This window comes from Drosophila grimshawi, unplaced genomic scaffold, assembly GCF_018153295.1.
Source record: "Drosophila grimshawi isolate 15287-2541.00 unplaced genomic scaffold, ASM1815329v1 contig_1377, whole genome shotgun sequence".
NCBI lineage: Eukaryota > Metazoa > Arthropoda > Insecta > Diptera > Drosophilidae > Drosophila > Drosophila grimshawi.
Window position 1 is genome coordinate 22,160,935 of NW_025062900.1, and position 16,649 is coordinate 22,177,583.

The following is a 16,649-nucleotide window of genomic DNA, read 5'->3' on the forward strand; positions in this document are numbered from 1 at the left end:
TGTGACTGTCACACGGTTGCGATAAAAATACAACACTTCTCGGCAAAATACCAAAAACAAATAGCATGCGTTAACAGTCTCAGCTGTGCGTTAACAGCTGCGTCCGAATAATGCGTTAACGTTCGCCTCACTACCGGTGCAATAGAGTGACCATATGTTGTGGAACAAATAAAAGTAAAATATGCTTTATGAATGCCTTGTTATTATTAAAAATTTGTATTCTCAATTCGAATTTTCGTTGCCTTTATAAATTGCTGGTGCATTCGAAGGCTGGACATTCAAATTGCCGCAGTTGCTGTAACAGTGACAATTGGGCTTATGGGCAGCACTTAATACCCGTCCAGCCTACAACACTGTTTCGCCTTTAACACGCGTTTTTCATGCGCAAAATATAAATAAACAAAAAAAAAGCCGCACAGCAACAAATGGGTGTCCGAGGCTTGACCAGTTACATAGCGCAACGCGCGGAGATCTATCTGAAACCGTACGAACTTCACAACACTGCTTTAGTCATTGATGGCGACAATTTGGCATGCAATTTGTACAAAGATGTGACAGGAACTTATTCCGCCTTTGGCGGCGATTACGATGATTTCTATCGGGCTGTGTTGCAGTTCTTCCAGGTGCTGGCCGAGTGCCAGATTCGAGCGTATGTCCTGATGGATGGCGGCTACGAGGAGCGTAAATTGCGCACAGTGAGCAAACGGCTGAGGGGCAAAATCGCTGTAATAAAACGCATTAATCCCTGTGCATCAATCACACTCTTCCCGCTGCATCTGAAGGAGGTGTTCGTCGACGCTGTCAGGGATTGCAATGTGCCTGTCATGCGCTGCGTCTTCGAGGCGGACGACGAACTGGCTGCACTCGCCCGGAAACTCAACTGTCCAGTTTTGTCTTACGACTCCGATTTTTATATACACAATGTTAAGTACATACCGTTAATTACGCTCACCGTCAAGGTGCTCACCAAACAGCTGACCAAGCAGCCCCGAACAGCTGATCAGCGCTCGTTGCGCCAACACGAAGCAAAACACGTCGAGAAACGCACAAAAGCCCACAAAATTATGAATGGCATTAAAAACAGCTCGGCTGAGCAAACATCCAAGTCGGGCGCAACTTATAAATATCTGGACTGTTGCATCTATCGCGTGGAGCATCTGTGTGGCCGTGGCGCACTCAGCGCCGAGAAATTGCCCCTATTTGCAGCGCTACTCGGCAACGATTACATTGCGCGGTAAATTTAAATTTCCCTTCATTAATCCAAAAGTCCCAAACAAAAAACAGAACAAAATCCAATAGGAAATCAAAAATCGATGACTGAATTTGAAATGTGCTTAATTAGAAATTGTGTGTTTTTAAAAATTAATGAATATTGATTAAAAAAAAAAAACATCTTTCAGCTCTGCATTCCGGAACTTCTTTGCCGTGGGCATGGGCAAAGCGGGTCGCAGTCGCAAGTTGAAGAAACAGCAGCGAAGGATTCGCGTCATTCTCGAATGGCTGCGCGATCAAACAGCAGAATCGGCACTGGCCAAAGTGCTCTCCAGGCTGAAGAAGGTTGATTAATTAAATATAAATTTATGTATATATAAATATGATCTAAATGATGTTTATTTTGTGCAGACACAACGCGATTCTTTGGTGTCTCAGGTGCAGGCGGCGATTTCTGGTTACTCGAATGAACTTTGCCATGCCTACGAATTCTTTGAGAAGCACTACGAGAATGCCTTCCCCTACACGGCTGAGACAGACAGTGAGGATGAGCAGGAGGAGGAGGAGCAGGATCTAAGTGAGCTAGAGGATAGCTCAGCAGAGGAGAAGGAAGACGAGGAGGAGGACGAGGAAGCAGAGCAAAAACAGCAGCAGGAAAATAGCAATGAAGAGGAGGAGGAGCTAGACGAGGAGGAGGAGGATGCCACTGAAGTGGAGGATAAAACACTGCTCTTTCCGCCTTGGTTTCTCGACAAGCTCTATCCGGGCAGTCTGCCACGTTACATGGTCGATCTGCTGCACCTGCGCAAGTACATCAATAACCCGCAAATCGAGCACTTTGCGCACCACGACGCCAATGCTCTGGCCCTGCCCATACTCACCTACAGCTTTGCGCTGCTCCATCATGCGACGCCTGTCAAGTTAGATGAATCGGGGCAACCGATACCCATTGAATACACTTATTTGACGCGTGCCTTGCGTGTGACAAATGTGCGTTATTATCGCCAAGCCATTGAGAAACCTTTGCCACTCGAATACGAACCATCCGCGCCAGATGCGAGACATTTGCGAGCAGTGATCGAGTCACAGCTGCCGCATGCGAATGTGGATAGATTATTCCAGCAGCTGGATGAGCTGCCAGCGGATCTGCAGTTGTATTTGCTGGCCATTGTCTACTGGCTGCACAGATCGGAGCACTGCGACATGCTGCACCTGCACGCCCTGCTCCTCAGCCTGGTCGTGCTGCGCACCGTCGATGTCACCATACCCGCCGAGCGGGAGCTTAAAGAGTTCCAGCGTCGCTTCGGCAAGATCCTCAAACAGGAGCGGGCGGTGCGTGACAAAGAGGCAGCGGAGGGGGTGAAGCGTGGTGTGAAGCCGGCGCTACTGGATCTGTCAGTGGTGGAGCGGATGGCACATGTGCCCAAGTCGGATTGCTATCTGGTGCAGGAGAAGCTGCTGCCCCATTTTCACATGCAGGAGATATTCAAGAAGAAATATGATTTGTATTCTACCACAGTGTTGCATGCCTTTGCCGAGTTCCAGTCGGTCATCTATCAGTTGAACGGACTGAATGCACTGCTCAACCATCCCCGTCGCAGTCCGCGAATGAATCAACTCTTCTGCGGTGCTCTTATCTATAATCTTTATGATCTGCTGCGGAATCGGGTTGATGTGCGCTTCCATGTGGAGCATTTTCTGCTAGCAGATTCGCGGCTGATGTTCGATTTCTATTGCTATCTGTGGGATTGGTGTGCGGCTTTCGTGCCGCCCTGGAAACGGCAGTCGGAGGCGGAGCAGGCGGCGGCCAAAGTGATCGAGAAGAAGCGTCTGAAGAAGCAGCGACAGGCGGCACGCAAGGCTGAAGCAGTGGCAGCCGATCCAAATGCGCAAATGTTGCACTCAAGCGATCGGGAAGAGGACGATGGGCAGCAGGACGAATTTTACGATTTGAATAACAAATTTTGCGGTTTGAAAGTGTGAATCGAGTTTTGTTTACTATTTCGAATGAGGCGCCGGCAATTGTGCAATTGCTCTGTTTGCCAGCACTGACAAAATGCGCGTAATATGTATATTGAGTGCAACAATCGAGGCAATACAGCTTATCGTTTGTTTGATTAGATAGTAAAATAATAAAATAAAATTTTTAAATGCAACAAATGCCTTGGTTTTAATAAAAAACATTTTGTTTACATATTTAAAATAATGCGCTCAGTTCAACGCAAGCAACGATTGCCAACACTGAAATGTAAATCGATGATAATAATCGAGAGCAGAAAAATCAAGAGGTCATAGGCCACTTATCGATTTTTATTTACATCATCTATACCAGAATGACACTACACTAATTTGATTGTACACAAATGTTTAACGATTATAGAAACAATTTGAACTGCATTGCTATTAACATAAATGAAAAATATATTTAATGATTTATTCAAGATTAAGTACGAGCGTTGCCGAAAAATGTGACGATAATATTAATACGCAAAATTGTTGCAAATGTGATTCCCGCATAATGCCAACGCAACGACAGCAGCGCAGCTGACGACGCTAATTTTTGTTATCGTTGTAATCAGCGCACACACATTAAAAAATACAATAAAAAAAATTGTCGACGACCATCACACAAGCGTATTCTGAGATTACATTGTAATAATAACAACAACGACACTGCCAGCAACGAAAACAACAAGCGAAAAAAGTCAAAAACAGCATCAGCAAAAACAACAACAATAACAGCTACAACCCTGGAAACGAAATTAACCAAAACAAAGACAACCAGCAAACAGAAAAAAACACAACGTCATTCTTCTAAAAACGACGCACACCCAAAACAACGGCGCGCAGAGGGCGGAGGAGTCGTGCGTGAGCTAGACGTAGATGCTGGTTAGTCTGTACGCGCAGTTGGCACGCGGCATGGACAGCGTTTTCGAGGCTTATCTCGGCCCGGACAGCGTTCTCGCTGGCGCAGTTGGCGGCGCAGTGGGCAGCGGCGAACCCGAGGATATTCCAAAGCGGAACGCAAACGTTTGGCTGCTGGGCAAACGCTACAATGCCATACAAGGTGAGCGAACATAATAATAATATAAATATGTAGATATTATCTACTATTCCTGAATAGAGAAATACACTTTTCAACTATTCTCCGCCCATATTTATATAAGGTAATCATTAACTGCAATGCTCAATTATTCCACAGAACTGGAGGTAATTCGTCGCGACATCCAATCGCGTCTGTGGTGCACATATCGCCATGGCTTCGTGCCGCTGGGCGAGGTGCAGCTGACCACTGACAAGGGCTGGGGTTGCATGCTGCGCTGTGGCCAAATGGTGCTCGCCCAAGCCTTGATTGAATTGCACCTGGGCCGGGATTGGTTTTGGACGCCCGACTGCCGTGATACCACCTACTTAAAGATCGTCAACCGTTTTGAGGATACGCGCAAAAGCTTCTACTCCATTCACCAGATTGCCCTGATGGGCGAGTCGCAAAACAAAGCCGTTGGCGAATGGCTGGGACCAAATACGGTTGCCCAAATACTCAAGTGAGTGTGTGCAGTAGGATCATCTAGTTGCTATACAAAGCTCTTACTATTAATTCTATTCTTATGCACAGAATCCTGGTGCGTTTTGATGACTGGAGTTCACTGAATGTACACGTTGCCATGGATAGCACTGTGGTGCTGGATGATATATGTAAGATTAGCTGCTAATTTTTCACTCACAAAACTGAGCATTCCCTCAACTGTGAGGATATCTAATCTTTGATAACTCGAAGTAAACTCCTCTATTTTGTTTGCTTTTAGTTACACTCTGTCAGGAGCCCAGTGAGTCGGCCTGGAAGCCACTGTTGCTCATTGTGCCTCTGCGTTTGGGCATCAGCGATATCAATCCCATTTATGTGCCCGCCCTGAAGCGCTGCTTGGAGCTGAACAGTAGCTGTGGCATGATTGGTGGTCGACCCAATCAGGCGCTCTACTTTCTGGGCTATGTGGACGATGAGGTGTTGTATTTGGATCCACATACGACGCAACGTGCCGGCGCCGTGGCACAAAAGACAACCGCAGCGGAACAGGAGCTGGACGAGAGCTATCATCAAAAGTATGCGGCACGCTTGAGCTTTGCTGCCATGGATCCCTCGCTGGCCGTTTGTTTTCTGTGCAAGACGCGCGACAGTTTCAATGAGCTGCTGCAGCAGCTGCGCCAGGAGGTGCTCAGCCTGTGCACGCCCGCTCTCTTCGAGATAAGTCAATCTCGTGCCGTCGACTGGGATACGGCGGACGATATTGAATGGCCCGCCATGCCCGACATCGATTGGCCCGCCAGCAGCGACTCGGAGCCATTTGCCTTGCTGGGTGAGTGTGACTCAAAAGAATACTGAAGACAATTTTCACTCAATTTTTGGTGTCTTATCAATGTGCTCCAATTGGCAGGCAACAGCAGCAGCGACGTCGACAGCAAACCGAGCGCCCCCATTTGAGACAGAGCGAATGAGAGAGAGCGAGAGAGAGGGAGAGAGTCGCCGCTCTCGGCGACTGCGCCGCTCATCATAATTGAAACTGGAGCAGCTGCTCAGCTGTCCAAGCAATCCAAGGCGGATGCTGCGTTTCCCGAATGGCTATAAACTATAAGAAAACCTAGACTTAAATTTTTAGATTGTTTACGAACAAATACATATATATACATATGCATATATATATATATATATATGTATGTATGTTTAATATGCTGCTTTATTGTACGAGAGATTGACTCCATGGGAGACAATTTGGCATACTCACACACACACACAAACACAAAGACAAACATACACATGAACACTTAGAAACACACACAAACGCATTGTTTATGCTATCTATTATGATGATGAATACAAACTACCTTAATAATTGATTAAAACGCCATTTTTTTATATGGAAGTTAAGAATAGTCTGAATCATTTGTTTTCCTTCTGTTTTTTATATAAGTATGTATGTGGATGTAGCTTCTTTTTATTATTATATGTTGTATATGTATGTTATTCGTATAATTCGTATGTTTATATAGTGGTATATATATATATATATATATATATATATGTATATGTGTATATATATGCTCAAAAATGGACCAACAACTAAATACATAATATTTGGACTATTCGTACGTATTTATATAAATTTCTCTAGATTATCCAAGCCGTATGCACTTTTGACTGCTTTTCTTCTGAATGTTGTACTTAAAAAAGTCAAAGTCTCAACGCCCCAAAATGTAGACTTTTGTTTAGCCTATGAACTATATATTTTCTAATGTATCCCATCCAATTTCTAGTGTCCTGCAGGATTCGTGCCGAATGTATATTCTTTCTGTAAATTACTTACTCGATGTTTATTCTTAATTCTTATTTTGAGAAATATTACGATTCCATTAAGAGTTAAATATGTGTACACTGAATATTCTATGCAAAGATTTTAGTAAATATATTTTTTAGCTTAAACATTTTTGCTTATCTTGTCCCAGGTTTATTCTAATTAGAAGAGACTCTTCCGAAAACTGACTTTACATTTCAATTGGATTATTTGACTGTTTTCGTTTTTTAATATCCTTTGTCACGCTACATTTTTCATCTTAAAGATACGTTCACCCTTCAATCTAATCTGTAAAGAGATGGAATATTGTAATGTCTATAATTTCCTTGACTATTGTTCACTTATAAATATTATACTATGAGTAAAATACTCTGTCAATTTGTTTTTCTTGCTTATGTCTTCCATTTAACTCGAAATTATTCTTCTGGGCGTCGAGACTTGCAATCGCTAACCAGTCAAGTGTAGCTTTGTTCTATATTATCATCATCATCGTATAAAATATAACTAATTAATAGTTTACAAAACTCAGAACCTACAGATATTCGAAATAAGGAACTCTTCAGCTCTTTCGCACTACGCTAAATAACAAGTAACACACAAATACACATTTATGCTTGGGCTATCAAATTGACACTAATCATTAATCATTAATCGTTAATCATTAATTAATTATATAAAACATTTAACACATTCAACAACATTGGGATTACGGGTCTACAGTATGCAGCAGTGACGCTCGATCCGCTTCTCCGGCTTGGGCTCCAGATGCAGAGCCATTTCCACATGTTTGCGAGCCAGCCAGGATTGTTTCTGTAGACGATTGACGACGATGCGATAGGCTCCGATTATGTCGGAGCGTGGTCCGCTGGGACTGGCATTGATTAGCATCTGTGAGCTGAGGCCCAGTTCGGCGAGCAGCTGTCTCGCCTCGAATTCTAGTGCGCAAAGCTGACTGAGATCTTCCGTATTGGTGGGCAGCATCACACAGCTGCCAGTCTCCGCATCGTAGTTCTTGAAGAGCGGACAATCGTCGGCGACCTCAATGCTCCACGGACTCAGCTTGGCCGGCGGACCACCGTTCGACAGCTGTTTCTCCGGCTCCGTTTCGATGGGGGTGATCTTCTTCTTCAGTGTGCCACAGAACAAATAACGACGACCGGAACTCGTACGCTTGGTCGCCTCACCATTTGCCTCCAGCTCTTTGGTATTGGACGGGGGCAAGTCGTGCGCCAGCTCGATGGGGTGCAGAAAACTGTCCACAAACAGCTCATTCTGCTGGCGCGTATTCATGCTAATCGCTGGCTTCTTCACCACCTCCGAGTAGCGTTCCCGCAGCGAGGCGCTCTTCCGCAGCCGATGCGATTTGCGCGCCCAGAAAATCGAACGCTTGGCCGGCTTACTATGCAGATTCAGCTCCAGCTGCATCAGCTCAAGACTCAGTTTGGGACATGTGACGAACTGGCTGTTCACCATGTCGTCAATTGTGGGCCGCTGGGCGGGCACATGGATTAAGATTCGTTCTAGAATTGCACAGAGAAACAAATGCCAAGAGAAATATAAAAAAGGTACAGAAAAACCTTACTTAAATATTGAAGGGTTTCTTATGTGATATCGCCAAGAAGACAAACTTATAATACTTAGTGAATTAGGCATAATGATAATGATAATAATAATAACAATAATGATAATGGAATTTTCGATTTTGCGCAAGCATTTTTTAATTTTTCATGCTTAAACTTTTCTTCTTTTTATATTTAAAAATTATTTCTAAAAACATGAAAAACTTGGTCTTCGGTGCGATTTTCTTAAATGGTAAATACTTGTAAATAATGCCAAGTTGAAACTTACGAATTAGTCTTATGCAGGGCAAGCTTAGCTGGCCAGGCAGCAGATAGTCGCCCTTGAGTATGGCTGCCTTGAGACCTGGTATGGTGGGTGCACGAAATGGCATATTGCCGACAACCATAAAATAGAGCAAGATGCCGAGCGCCCAGACATCCACTGGTGCGCCTATATAATGATCATCGGAGAACAATTCGGGCGCCGCATACGGCGGTGACCCACAAAATGTATCCAGCTTCTGATTGGCACCTAATTTGGTGGTATGAAAAAAGATACTTGAAGTGCTGCATAAGCTAGCTAATATTGGACCGGATGGCTTACCATTTATGAGCTGAGTGCTGAAACCAAAGTCCGCCAACTTCAAACGATCTTCCGACAGCAGCAGCACATTCTCCGCCTTAATATCGCGATGCACATAGCCCAAACTATGCTGTAAATCAAGAAGAAAATATCAGTGTTGCCATTAAATTCCTGTTTTGAATAGTTACTCTCCGGCTTACCATATGCTTGACGGCTAAGAGCAGCTGCTTGAACAGAGGCGCTGCATGAATTTCCCGTAGTGGACCACCCTGAGTTATGTGGTTATATAATTCACCACCACGTATCCACTCTGTGACCAGATAGACGCGTCCCAGCGTCTCAACCACCTCAAAGAGCCTGGCGAACAGATTAACAAATTCAATCAATAAAAAATAAGCCTACACTCAGAGAAAAATGTAGAGACTAAGGCTGCCTGACTTGGAATTCACTTCTAAACAAAAAAAGCTATATTTTTTGGCGCACCTCAATATGTTGGGATGATGAACACACTCCAGTGTTGCTATCTCGCTGGACAGCATTCGCAGCGCTTTGGCATCCAGTCCTGCACGATCCAAGTCAACTACCTTGATGGCCACCTTGTCTGCAATTTGGAATTCGAGTGTATATTGGATGGTTGGTGGGTAGTGGGGGAAGTTGATGGCTTACCTCGTGTCAACTGATGAACTGCCAGTTTGACTTTGGAGAAGTTGCCGCGTCCGATGTCGCCACAGAATCTGTAGAGGCCGATGCGACGGCCAATTGTTACCTAGTTTTGAGAAGTATATAAATGAAAATAAACTGATGGAAGATGCGCACTTGTTCAAAGTGTATATATAATTATCTCAGTTAATGAGAAAGCGAATAAGTAAAATGCATCTTCAACTTATTTCTTATATATAAAGCCATAATGAATATTGTCAGTCGATGAGAAAACGAATAAGTATAATGCTATATATAAATATAAAAGCGATGACTTTGATAAATACTCAAACATGTAAACCACACTGTGAGCGAAAGTTTTTCCCTGACAACACTCCAGATAATAATATGCAACTCGTTTAATTGACTAATGGAATTTAAGCAACCTAGTCAAGTTTCAGCTGCGTCTTCCTCGCTTGCTTTCAGTATGCAAATCTACTTAAAGCAATGTAAAGTGCATATAGATGTGCGCATATGACAGCTGAGGAGGATTTGGAAGAGCACTTAAGACCTCATTCGCGTATTCGGGCTTATGGTAAGACAAGGTCAAGTTGTGCTGCAATTTGGTAAACGTAATTGGAGCAACGCTGCTGCGCCTTTGTGGCTGTGCTTTTCTTAATCTAAAGCAGCAGCAACAGTAGCTGCAGCAGTCTTAAGCGTGGCAGCGGGCAACGTTAATTAACGCAATGCACAACGTGGCGTATACGTAATGCGGTAAAATTACATTTGCCACACGCGCATTCCGTATGCATACAAAGCGACAGCCAAACAACAAAATACAAATGCAATGAATGAGTGTATACACACACACACACACAAACACACTGAAACAAACACCCTGCTCATGGGGGCGCAAGAAAATTAGCCTTGAACCTCGACATAATTGCAGCGCAGCAACTGAGAAGCTAGCTGCAAATGCTGGGTTTGTGCATTAGCTAACCAAACTAGCGCCAGGGCTGGACTTAATTGGCCCGGCCTCATATCAGATCAGATTTCACATGATGCAATATTATATAATCTATTTGAGGTAGATCTTGGAAACCTTACACTCGATTTCATGAATTCCCACAGCTTTAATTCATAATTCTTAAGCTAAAAATGCAACTCGCATTGCCCTGTATTGAATATTTAGATTGTATATTTATAAAAATTATAAAAAATTATTTAGCATTATTAATTTATAAAAGTCAGCTTTATGGATAAATTCAATTTCCTTTTTTTAAGCCTTAAGCGAAAGGAAATTGAATTTGTCAGATTATGGAAAGATTATTACTTAAAGCTTAAGCTTTCAAAGATAGCAGCTCCGCTGTTGTTTAAAGTTATACTTTTGTTTAGATCCGCTCCTGGCTGTGACGTCAGCACGGTGAGCACACACCCAAAAACCCGCCACCTCTTTTCGCCGGTGGCATGCCGCACCACTCGAAACTTGACCGCAACTCGAGGCGAACTCTTTATTGGCACTCACCTCGTGTCCGCATCTCGGATCGCATTGCAACGCTTTGGTCAGCCGCTGATAGGGCGGCGTAGGCGCTGGCGGCTGACAAATTGTCAGCGGCGGCAGCGGCGTCGACAGCGGTGTCGGCGTCGTCGTCACTTTCACAGTGGCTGAACTGCGCAGCGTGTTGGTATCCACGGCTGCCGTTTTGCTGCTGTCTCTGTATCGGCGCCTGGGAGTGAGCTAAGGCCAGTCAGTCAAAGGGCGCGACGGCGTTGATGGCAACTTGTTGGTCTCTGCTTGTTGGTCCTCTGTCTTTCTCTTTAGTTCCCCTTAGTTCTGCTCTCCTTTTCCACTTTCCACTTCAATTGCCGGCTGTTGCCTTGTTGCTTTCTTTGCCTAGCTTAACTCGATTCCTGGTTGGCTGCTTAAAGTGTCGCCTTACATTATTAAATGCTTCGTTGAAATCTAAAAATATAATAAATATTTCAATTTAATTACCAAATGAAAATGTTGTTAAGTGCAATTTATTGTGGAATCTCTTGTTTTTCCAAATAAACCTGTATTATATTTCACTTTTAATTAATGCCAGTAATTGAAATTGGATAAGTGAAGGAAAAGAATGTAGACCAAATATTTTGTATAATTATAGCTAAATATTTATTAATGATATCGATAAATTGTATCCGAAATGAGAAACGGCTTTGATATAATGCAATAATTGAGGGCAAGAGGTTAGTTACGCGACGGATCGCAAACTTTTGACAGCCATTGTAATCAATATGCGCCGGCAGAACTGCCTCATCTAATTAGGAAAGGCCGCCGACAGCGACTAACAAGTTTAATGCCCAAAAGTGGGTCGAAAAAAAAGAAAAACAGAAAGAAAGGGCGAAAAGATTTCCAATCAAGCAATAAGCAATCCTGTGTAATAATTTAATAATAAAAGGACTTGACTGGCGTCTAGGTCTGGTGGAGAGCAAGGGCTGAGGCAAGAGCGCAATTTCATTTCGCCAACAGCAAACTCTTCCATAAAACATTCCCAAAACCCCCAAAAAAAAGGAAATAGCTACGGGGCACATTGTAGCGACGCACAGCAAAAGTTAACGTGAAGTAATTACGTAAATGGATTTTTGTGCGTTGCTCAAATTTCCTGCACGTCCTCTCAAATGAAACACAGACACCAACAACAAAAACAACAAACAACAACAACAGCAACAACAAACAGTGGTAACAATAATGTTTATATGGCTGTTGCCTTTAGAAGCGTGACAGGAAGTTGCCAAGGAAGGAAGCTAGCAAAACGCGCACTCTACAGAGATATGGCTCAGCAATATATCAACTATGAACAATTTTTAAAAATATTGTTAAGACCGCAAAGTGGGAATGGAGGTTGCCATAGGATTTTGCAAAGCTTTTATGACAACTGTGAGAAAAGTGACGCCATTTTTATGATTGACTGACAGTCCGTCCCTCCAGCTGCAATTCGCCGTTGCGGTGAGAAAAGTTGGTGATTGAGGTTGGGCATAGATTCTGAGGCGTGTCAGCGGCAACAACAGCGGCTTCAAGTGTGCGTGCAATTAAAATGAAATTCACATTTACATTTCACACATTTACATATCTGGATGGCAGCCGTGCACCGCAGCAGCCGTCATCGTCGTCGCACTCGCCATTTTTTTGTGTCGCTCAAAAGTATGCAACACTTTTTTGTTCGTACTTATCAAACATGGCGCAGGCAAAGCACTCGAATGTAATTGCAACTACGGGTGTGTGTGTGTGTGTGTGTGTGTGTGTGTGTGTGTGTGTGTGTGTGTGTGTGTATGTGTGAGATTACGTGTGAGTTACCTTGAATGCTTTTTTCATTTGCTACTCGACACTGGAGCGCATGCATTTGCATGCTAATGCTCAAAGTTCTACCTCTCCAGGTGCTTGTGCGTGCGTCTAGAATGACACTTTTAATTACAAAACTAAACATGAATGTATTTGATATCAAGCGAAAACAGAGACGAGCTCACTCCTTCACCCACTTACTCGAAGCTCATAGTGTGGGTAAGCTGATAGCTGACTATATGGAGCAGACAGAGTGTGCTTCATAGTTAGTTTCCCAAAGACAGATGCTCAGTCACATGTGGCAAAAAAGGAAGCAATGGGATATGCACTGAGACGGGTTCATATTTAGGTCATACATAATTATGAGCGGACAATAACTGAAGAAAGAGAGAGAGAGAAAGAGATGGTGAAAGAGAGAAATAGAGAGACACACTCTCTTGTGAAACTTGTCTGTCTCTGAAGTGCTTCATACATTAGTTTCTGAAACAGATGCTCAGCGACAGCCACAGCCAGAGAAAAAATGGTATTTGCACTTAGACTGGTCATATTTAGATCATATGAAACTGTTGTCTGTCTCTGAAGTGCTCCATAACATGAATAAATTGCAAGCTGAGATGTTTCATATAAATGGAACTTAATTGGAACAGCAATCGTTAGATGTGGCAACTACCATATGCTAAGAGGCTTATAACTTGCACAAAGTGATTTTTCTTAGTTATATTTGAACAACATTTTAATCTTCTTTGGTAATGAATATGAATATAGAAATAAATATGTTAATTATGCACGGCATTTTTTTTTGGTGCGTTTCATGTTTACGTAATTAGCACAATTTGTTAAGCTTTATTTTTCACAATTTCTGGCTATTCATTAAAAAATTAATTAATAAAATAAATAAAGGCTTATGACAAGCCCCTGTGTTTCTTCCTTTTTTCCAATCAAAATATTTCCAATTTTATTTATCAAATTTTGTGCTATAATTTTATGCAATTAATTGAAACCTTTGTTTGAGGCTTAAAGCATTTTTATGTAATCAAATTACATTGCCTTCATTAACGAAGAATGTAAAGATTTTGTTTGGAATTGTATGCTTTTAAATATAAAATTTGGTTGAAATGAGTGCAAAGTCTAGAAGCCATTAACTAACAATAAATTTCGCTTGAATGCCATCTAATTTAGAAACTATGTATTTGATATATGACCTTCTTCCTTTCATAACAAGCAATTATTTATGACTGAGTGGACACGAAAATGAAACTGGCTGGCATTATTTGTGTCAGCTTAGCAAATCAATTTGCAATTCAAGTCGGCAGGCAATCTGTGACTCCCTTCATTCATCTTAATATTTATTCATCTTGCAGCAGTCTCTCTGCGCCTCGTTAGAGACTGCAGCCAAGCAAGAGCATTTGAAGAGCTTTTGGTTTTTGGGTCAAGTTCAATTGGATACATTAATTATAAGGACTTGGCACTCGAGCAAGGCGCAAGTTCAAATGAATTGCATGCCTCGTAGAACTATGCGAGCGTGGCGCAGCTAACAAACTACCCTCCAACACCACCTCTCACCCACCCAGCACAAACCCCTATCAATGTTTCCATTTTGATGCGTAGTCTGCTCGCATAATTAAAAGATATTTGTGTACATGAATCATTTGTGAGTGCAAGTGAATCAGATTTGAACAAGTTGCGTAGATGTCACACCCGCTATAAATAACAAGCAGTGCATAATGTAATAATCAACGGGGGTGGGGAAGCGGTGAGAGGGAGGAAGGGGGTGTTGGAGGCTAGATGCTTTGGCATGAAAATAGAAATGCTCCAAAATAAGCTACAGCTGCCTAACGGGCACAAGGACACTTCATGTTGCTCTTGTTGCTGCTGCTGCTGTGTGTGGTCAGCTGCCAGCATCTGTGTTATTTGTAATGCCACGCCCCCAACACCACCTCCTACCCACCGGCCAGACGCACCCACTTGGCTAGAAAATCAATGGAATACTGCATAAATTTTACAAAAAGCCACAGAACAAGCGCAAAATATGTCGAAAATGAAATTAACAAACATTCAAAATGAAAAACAATGTGCGAGTACCATAAACAAAAGCCATAACTAAGCGAAACGGAAAGGAGCTGGGGCCAGGAAGCATACAAATGGCATTTATCACACAATTTGCACGTATAATTAATTAGTTTTTACGTTCAAGTCAAATAACCCGAACGGAGCCACTCGGAATTTCGCATACAAATTCAAATTCAATTTCAATTTGAATTTCATAAAGCAAAAGCGAAAACAATAAAAAAAAACCTAACTCGCAAGTCCTCGGACGTCCTTCAACTTCAATTTCAAAGAGAAAATAAGGGAATGGAATCAGAGGGGGGGGTTAGGTGAAACACTCATAAAATGCTCTGCAACAACATCTACATTCCCCGAATAATTGAGGACACAACAAATGTCCGAGCCATAAGAATAACTCCCTCGGAACATCCATGGAAAAGGTATGCGACAAACAAAGACCCTTCGATTTGGGGTCAGAAAGTTTTTGAGTGGATTTCGAATGAACTCTTAAAATTGGAATATTTAAAATTCTTGCCGACAGTTTGATGAAATGTTAAAGTACCTTTCTGAAGTGGCATGTTGTACTTGAAAAGTTTTAGCAAACAAATTACACACACACACAATTTCTGTTTATATCATTGATGAGCAATGAGCGTTTTTTTTTTTGTATAAAAATAGGAAATCTGAGCTGGGATTAAACCAAATTGCTTTCCATTCTAAAGCATAACAAGTTTTCTTAAAATTGAAAATGTAGCTGCTTCCCATATGGTTATATGCACAAAATGTAGAAATGTATATAGCTTAATGCGTCCAATAAATAACACTCGAGTTTGGGCCAAGCAGCAGGTAAGTTAAGTGGTTCTTAGTCTTGCAGCTGTTACAAGCAATTCAGGGGAACTAAAGTGCCCACAATTATAATTCTCTAATGGAGAATTCGCAGTAATGCAAATACGAGCACTCGCACTTCTCAGCCAGCCGGACCTGTAGGGGCGATAAGACCATCAAATTTCGCTGTTTTTTGTTTTTTTGCTTTTGACAAATAGAAGGGGAAGTTGTGGAGGTGGTGACGTCTACTTCAACGCGTTATTTTTTTTTTTGCCTCCAACGTTTGGCAAAGCAAAGCAGAGAAATAAAAATTTGCATACAAACAGAGAGTGAATACAAAAAAAAAAAAAAAAACCGCTGAGGAAAAACCGAAAGTTGTTTTTGTTTTCTTTTGCGGAAGTTGTAAGCGAATTTCGCATGGACGTATGTTCGAATGGGCGTGGCCAGAGACGCCGTAAGGTGTAATGACTGTAGAATGTCGTAAATTTTTAAATTGCTTTGGCTTTTGCAGCGCTGCGTTGTCTACGCTTGGGTAATTTGTGCACTTATTTTAACTGACCTCTACAAATACACACTTTCAAGTCCACACACACACACACACACACACTCACACTCATACACACCCACACCTTCTGGGAATGTTGCTTTGAACCACGAAAAGCCGCCAAAAGCAGTTGCCATTTAAGTCCAAACTGTTGCCAGCTACTGAAACGCCTTCTCTTAACTGAATGTCAAATCTATTGTAGCGATTAAAAGGTGTCACACACAAACACACACACACACACATACGCATATACACACACACACACTTGCACCCAAACAAAAACACAGGCAGATTTGTGCAGCGCAGGCGCAAATGAGTGCCACACACTGGCGACGCCAACAGATTAGTTTTCAACAAGCTTAAACAATTTAAAGCAATCAAAAACTGTGCAATAAAAACAATAATAACAACTACGAAGTAAACAAAAATTAATGCAGCTGTTTCATGTGCACGACTATAACTCATCCAATAAGTTAATTAAACAGCAGGATAGATTATCAGAAAAAAATGATTATAGTTTAGATAAGCGAGCATTGAACATTGAAGCTGGAGGTCTTAGTTGATATTCCCT

General features: G+C 42.3%; 3 protein-coding genes and 1 long non-coding RNA gene across 4 annotated transcripts; 2 read left to right on the forward strand and 2 right to left on the reverse strand.

Annotated features, from left to right (window-relative positions):
* Nucleotides 1-182: 182 nt before the first annotated feature.
* On the reverse strand, nucleotides 183-1,264 carry LOC116805716. Its single transcript, XR_004365354.2, has 2 exons — nucleotides 937-1,264; nucleotides 183-880 (listed from the first exon to the last, which is right to left on the reverse strand). It is a non-coding gene; the product is annotated as an uncharacterized LOC116805716 (long non-coding RNA).
* On the forward strand, nucleotides 426-3,372 carry LOC6566768 (protein asteroid). The gene is made up of 3 exons (XM_001993169.3): nucleotides 426-1,234; nucleotides 1,401-1,557; nucleotides 1,624-3,372. The coding sequence occupies exons 1-3, from the start codon at nucleotides 426-428 to the stop codon at nucleotides 3,193-3,195; spliced, it is 2,538 nt and encodes an 845-aa protein (XP_001993205.1). The 3' UTR covers nucleotides 3,196-3,372.
* A 533-nt stretch (nucleotides 3,373-3,905) lies between these two features.
* On the forward strand, nucleotides 3,906-6,148 carry LOC6566769 (cysteine protease ATG4B). Its single transcript, XM_001993170.2, has 5 exons — nucleotides 3,906-4,279; nucleotides 4,415-4,757; nucleotides 4,829-4,908; nucleotides 5,019-5,567; nucleotides 5,646-6,148. The coding sequence occupies exons 1-5, from the start codon at nucleotides 4,096-4,098 to the stop codon at nucleotides 5,690-5,692; spliced, it is 1,203 nt and encodes a 400-aa protein (XP_001993206.2). The 5' UTR covers nucleotides 3,906-4,095; the 3' UTR covers nucleotides 5,693-6,148.
* Nucleotides 6,149-6,324: 176 nt separating this feature from the next.
* Nucleotides 6,325-11,076, reverse strand: LOC6566770 (serine/threonine-protein kinase SIK3). Its single transcript, XM_032739232.1, has 7 exons — nucleotides 10,867-11,076; nucleotides 9,369-9,468; nucleotides 9,186-9,303; nucleotides 8,903-9,059; nucleotides 8,724-8,832; nucleotides 8,409-8,651; nucleotides 6,325-8,080 (listed from the first exon to the last, which is right to left on the reverse strand). The coding sequence occupies exons 3-7, from the start codon at nucleotides 9,239-9,241 to the stop codon at nucleotides 7,275-7,277; spliced, it is 1,371 nt and encodes a 456-aa protein (XP_032595123.1). The 5' UTR covers nucleotides 9,242-9,303; nucleotides 9,369-9,468; nucleotides 10,867-11,076; the 3' UTR covers nucleotides 6,325-7,274.
* Nucleotides 11,077-16,649: the final 5,573 nt, after the last annotated feature.

Coding starts and splice junctions, on each gene's coding strand:
- LOC6566768 (XM_001993169.3), top strand. CDS start 426: ATGGGTGTCCGAGGCTTGACCAGTTACATAGCGCAACGCGCGGAGATC. Junction 1,235..1,400: donor GGCAACGATTACATTGCGCG/GTAAATTTAAAT, acceptor AACATCTTTCAG/CTCTGCATTCCGGAACTTCT. Junction 1,558..1,623: donor TGCTCTCCAGGCTGAAGAAG/GTTGATTAATTA, acceptor TATTTTGTGCAG/ACACAACGCGATTCTTTGGT.
- LOC6566769 (XM_001993170.2), top strand. CDS start 4,096: ATGCTGGTTAGTCTGTACGCGCAGTTGGCACGCGGCATGGACAGCGTT. Junction 4,758..4,828: donor ACGGTTGCCCAAATACTCAA/GTGAGTGTGTGC, acceptor TCTTATGCACAG/AATCCTGGTGCGTTTTGATG. Junction 4,909..5,018: donor TGTGGTGCTGGATGATATAT/GTAAGATTAGCT, acceptor GTTTGCTTTTAG/TTACACTCTGTCAGGAGCCC.
- LOC6566770 (XM_032739232.1), bottom strand. CDS start 9,241: ATGCTGTCCAGCGAGATAGCAACACTGGAGTGTGTTCATCATCCCAAC. Junction 8,652..8,723: donor CAGCACTCAGCTCATAAATG/GTAAGCCATCCG, acceptor CCACCAAATTAG/GTGCCAATCAGAAGCTGGAT. Junction 8,081..8,408: donor GCCCTGCATAAGACTAATTC/GTAAGTTTCAAC, acceptor GTGCAATTCTAG/AACGAATCTTAATCCATGTG.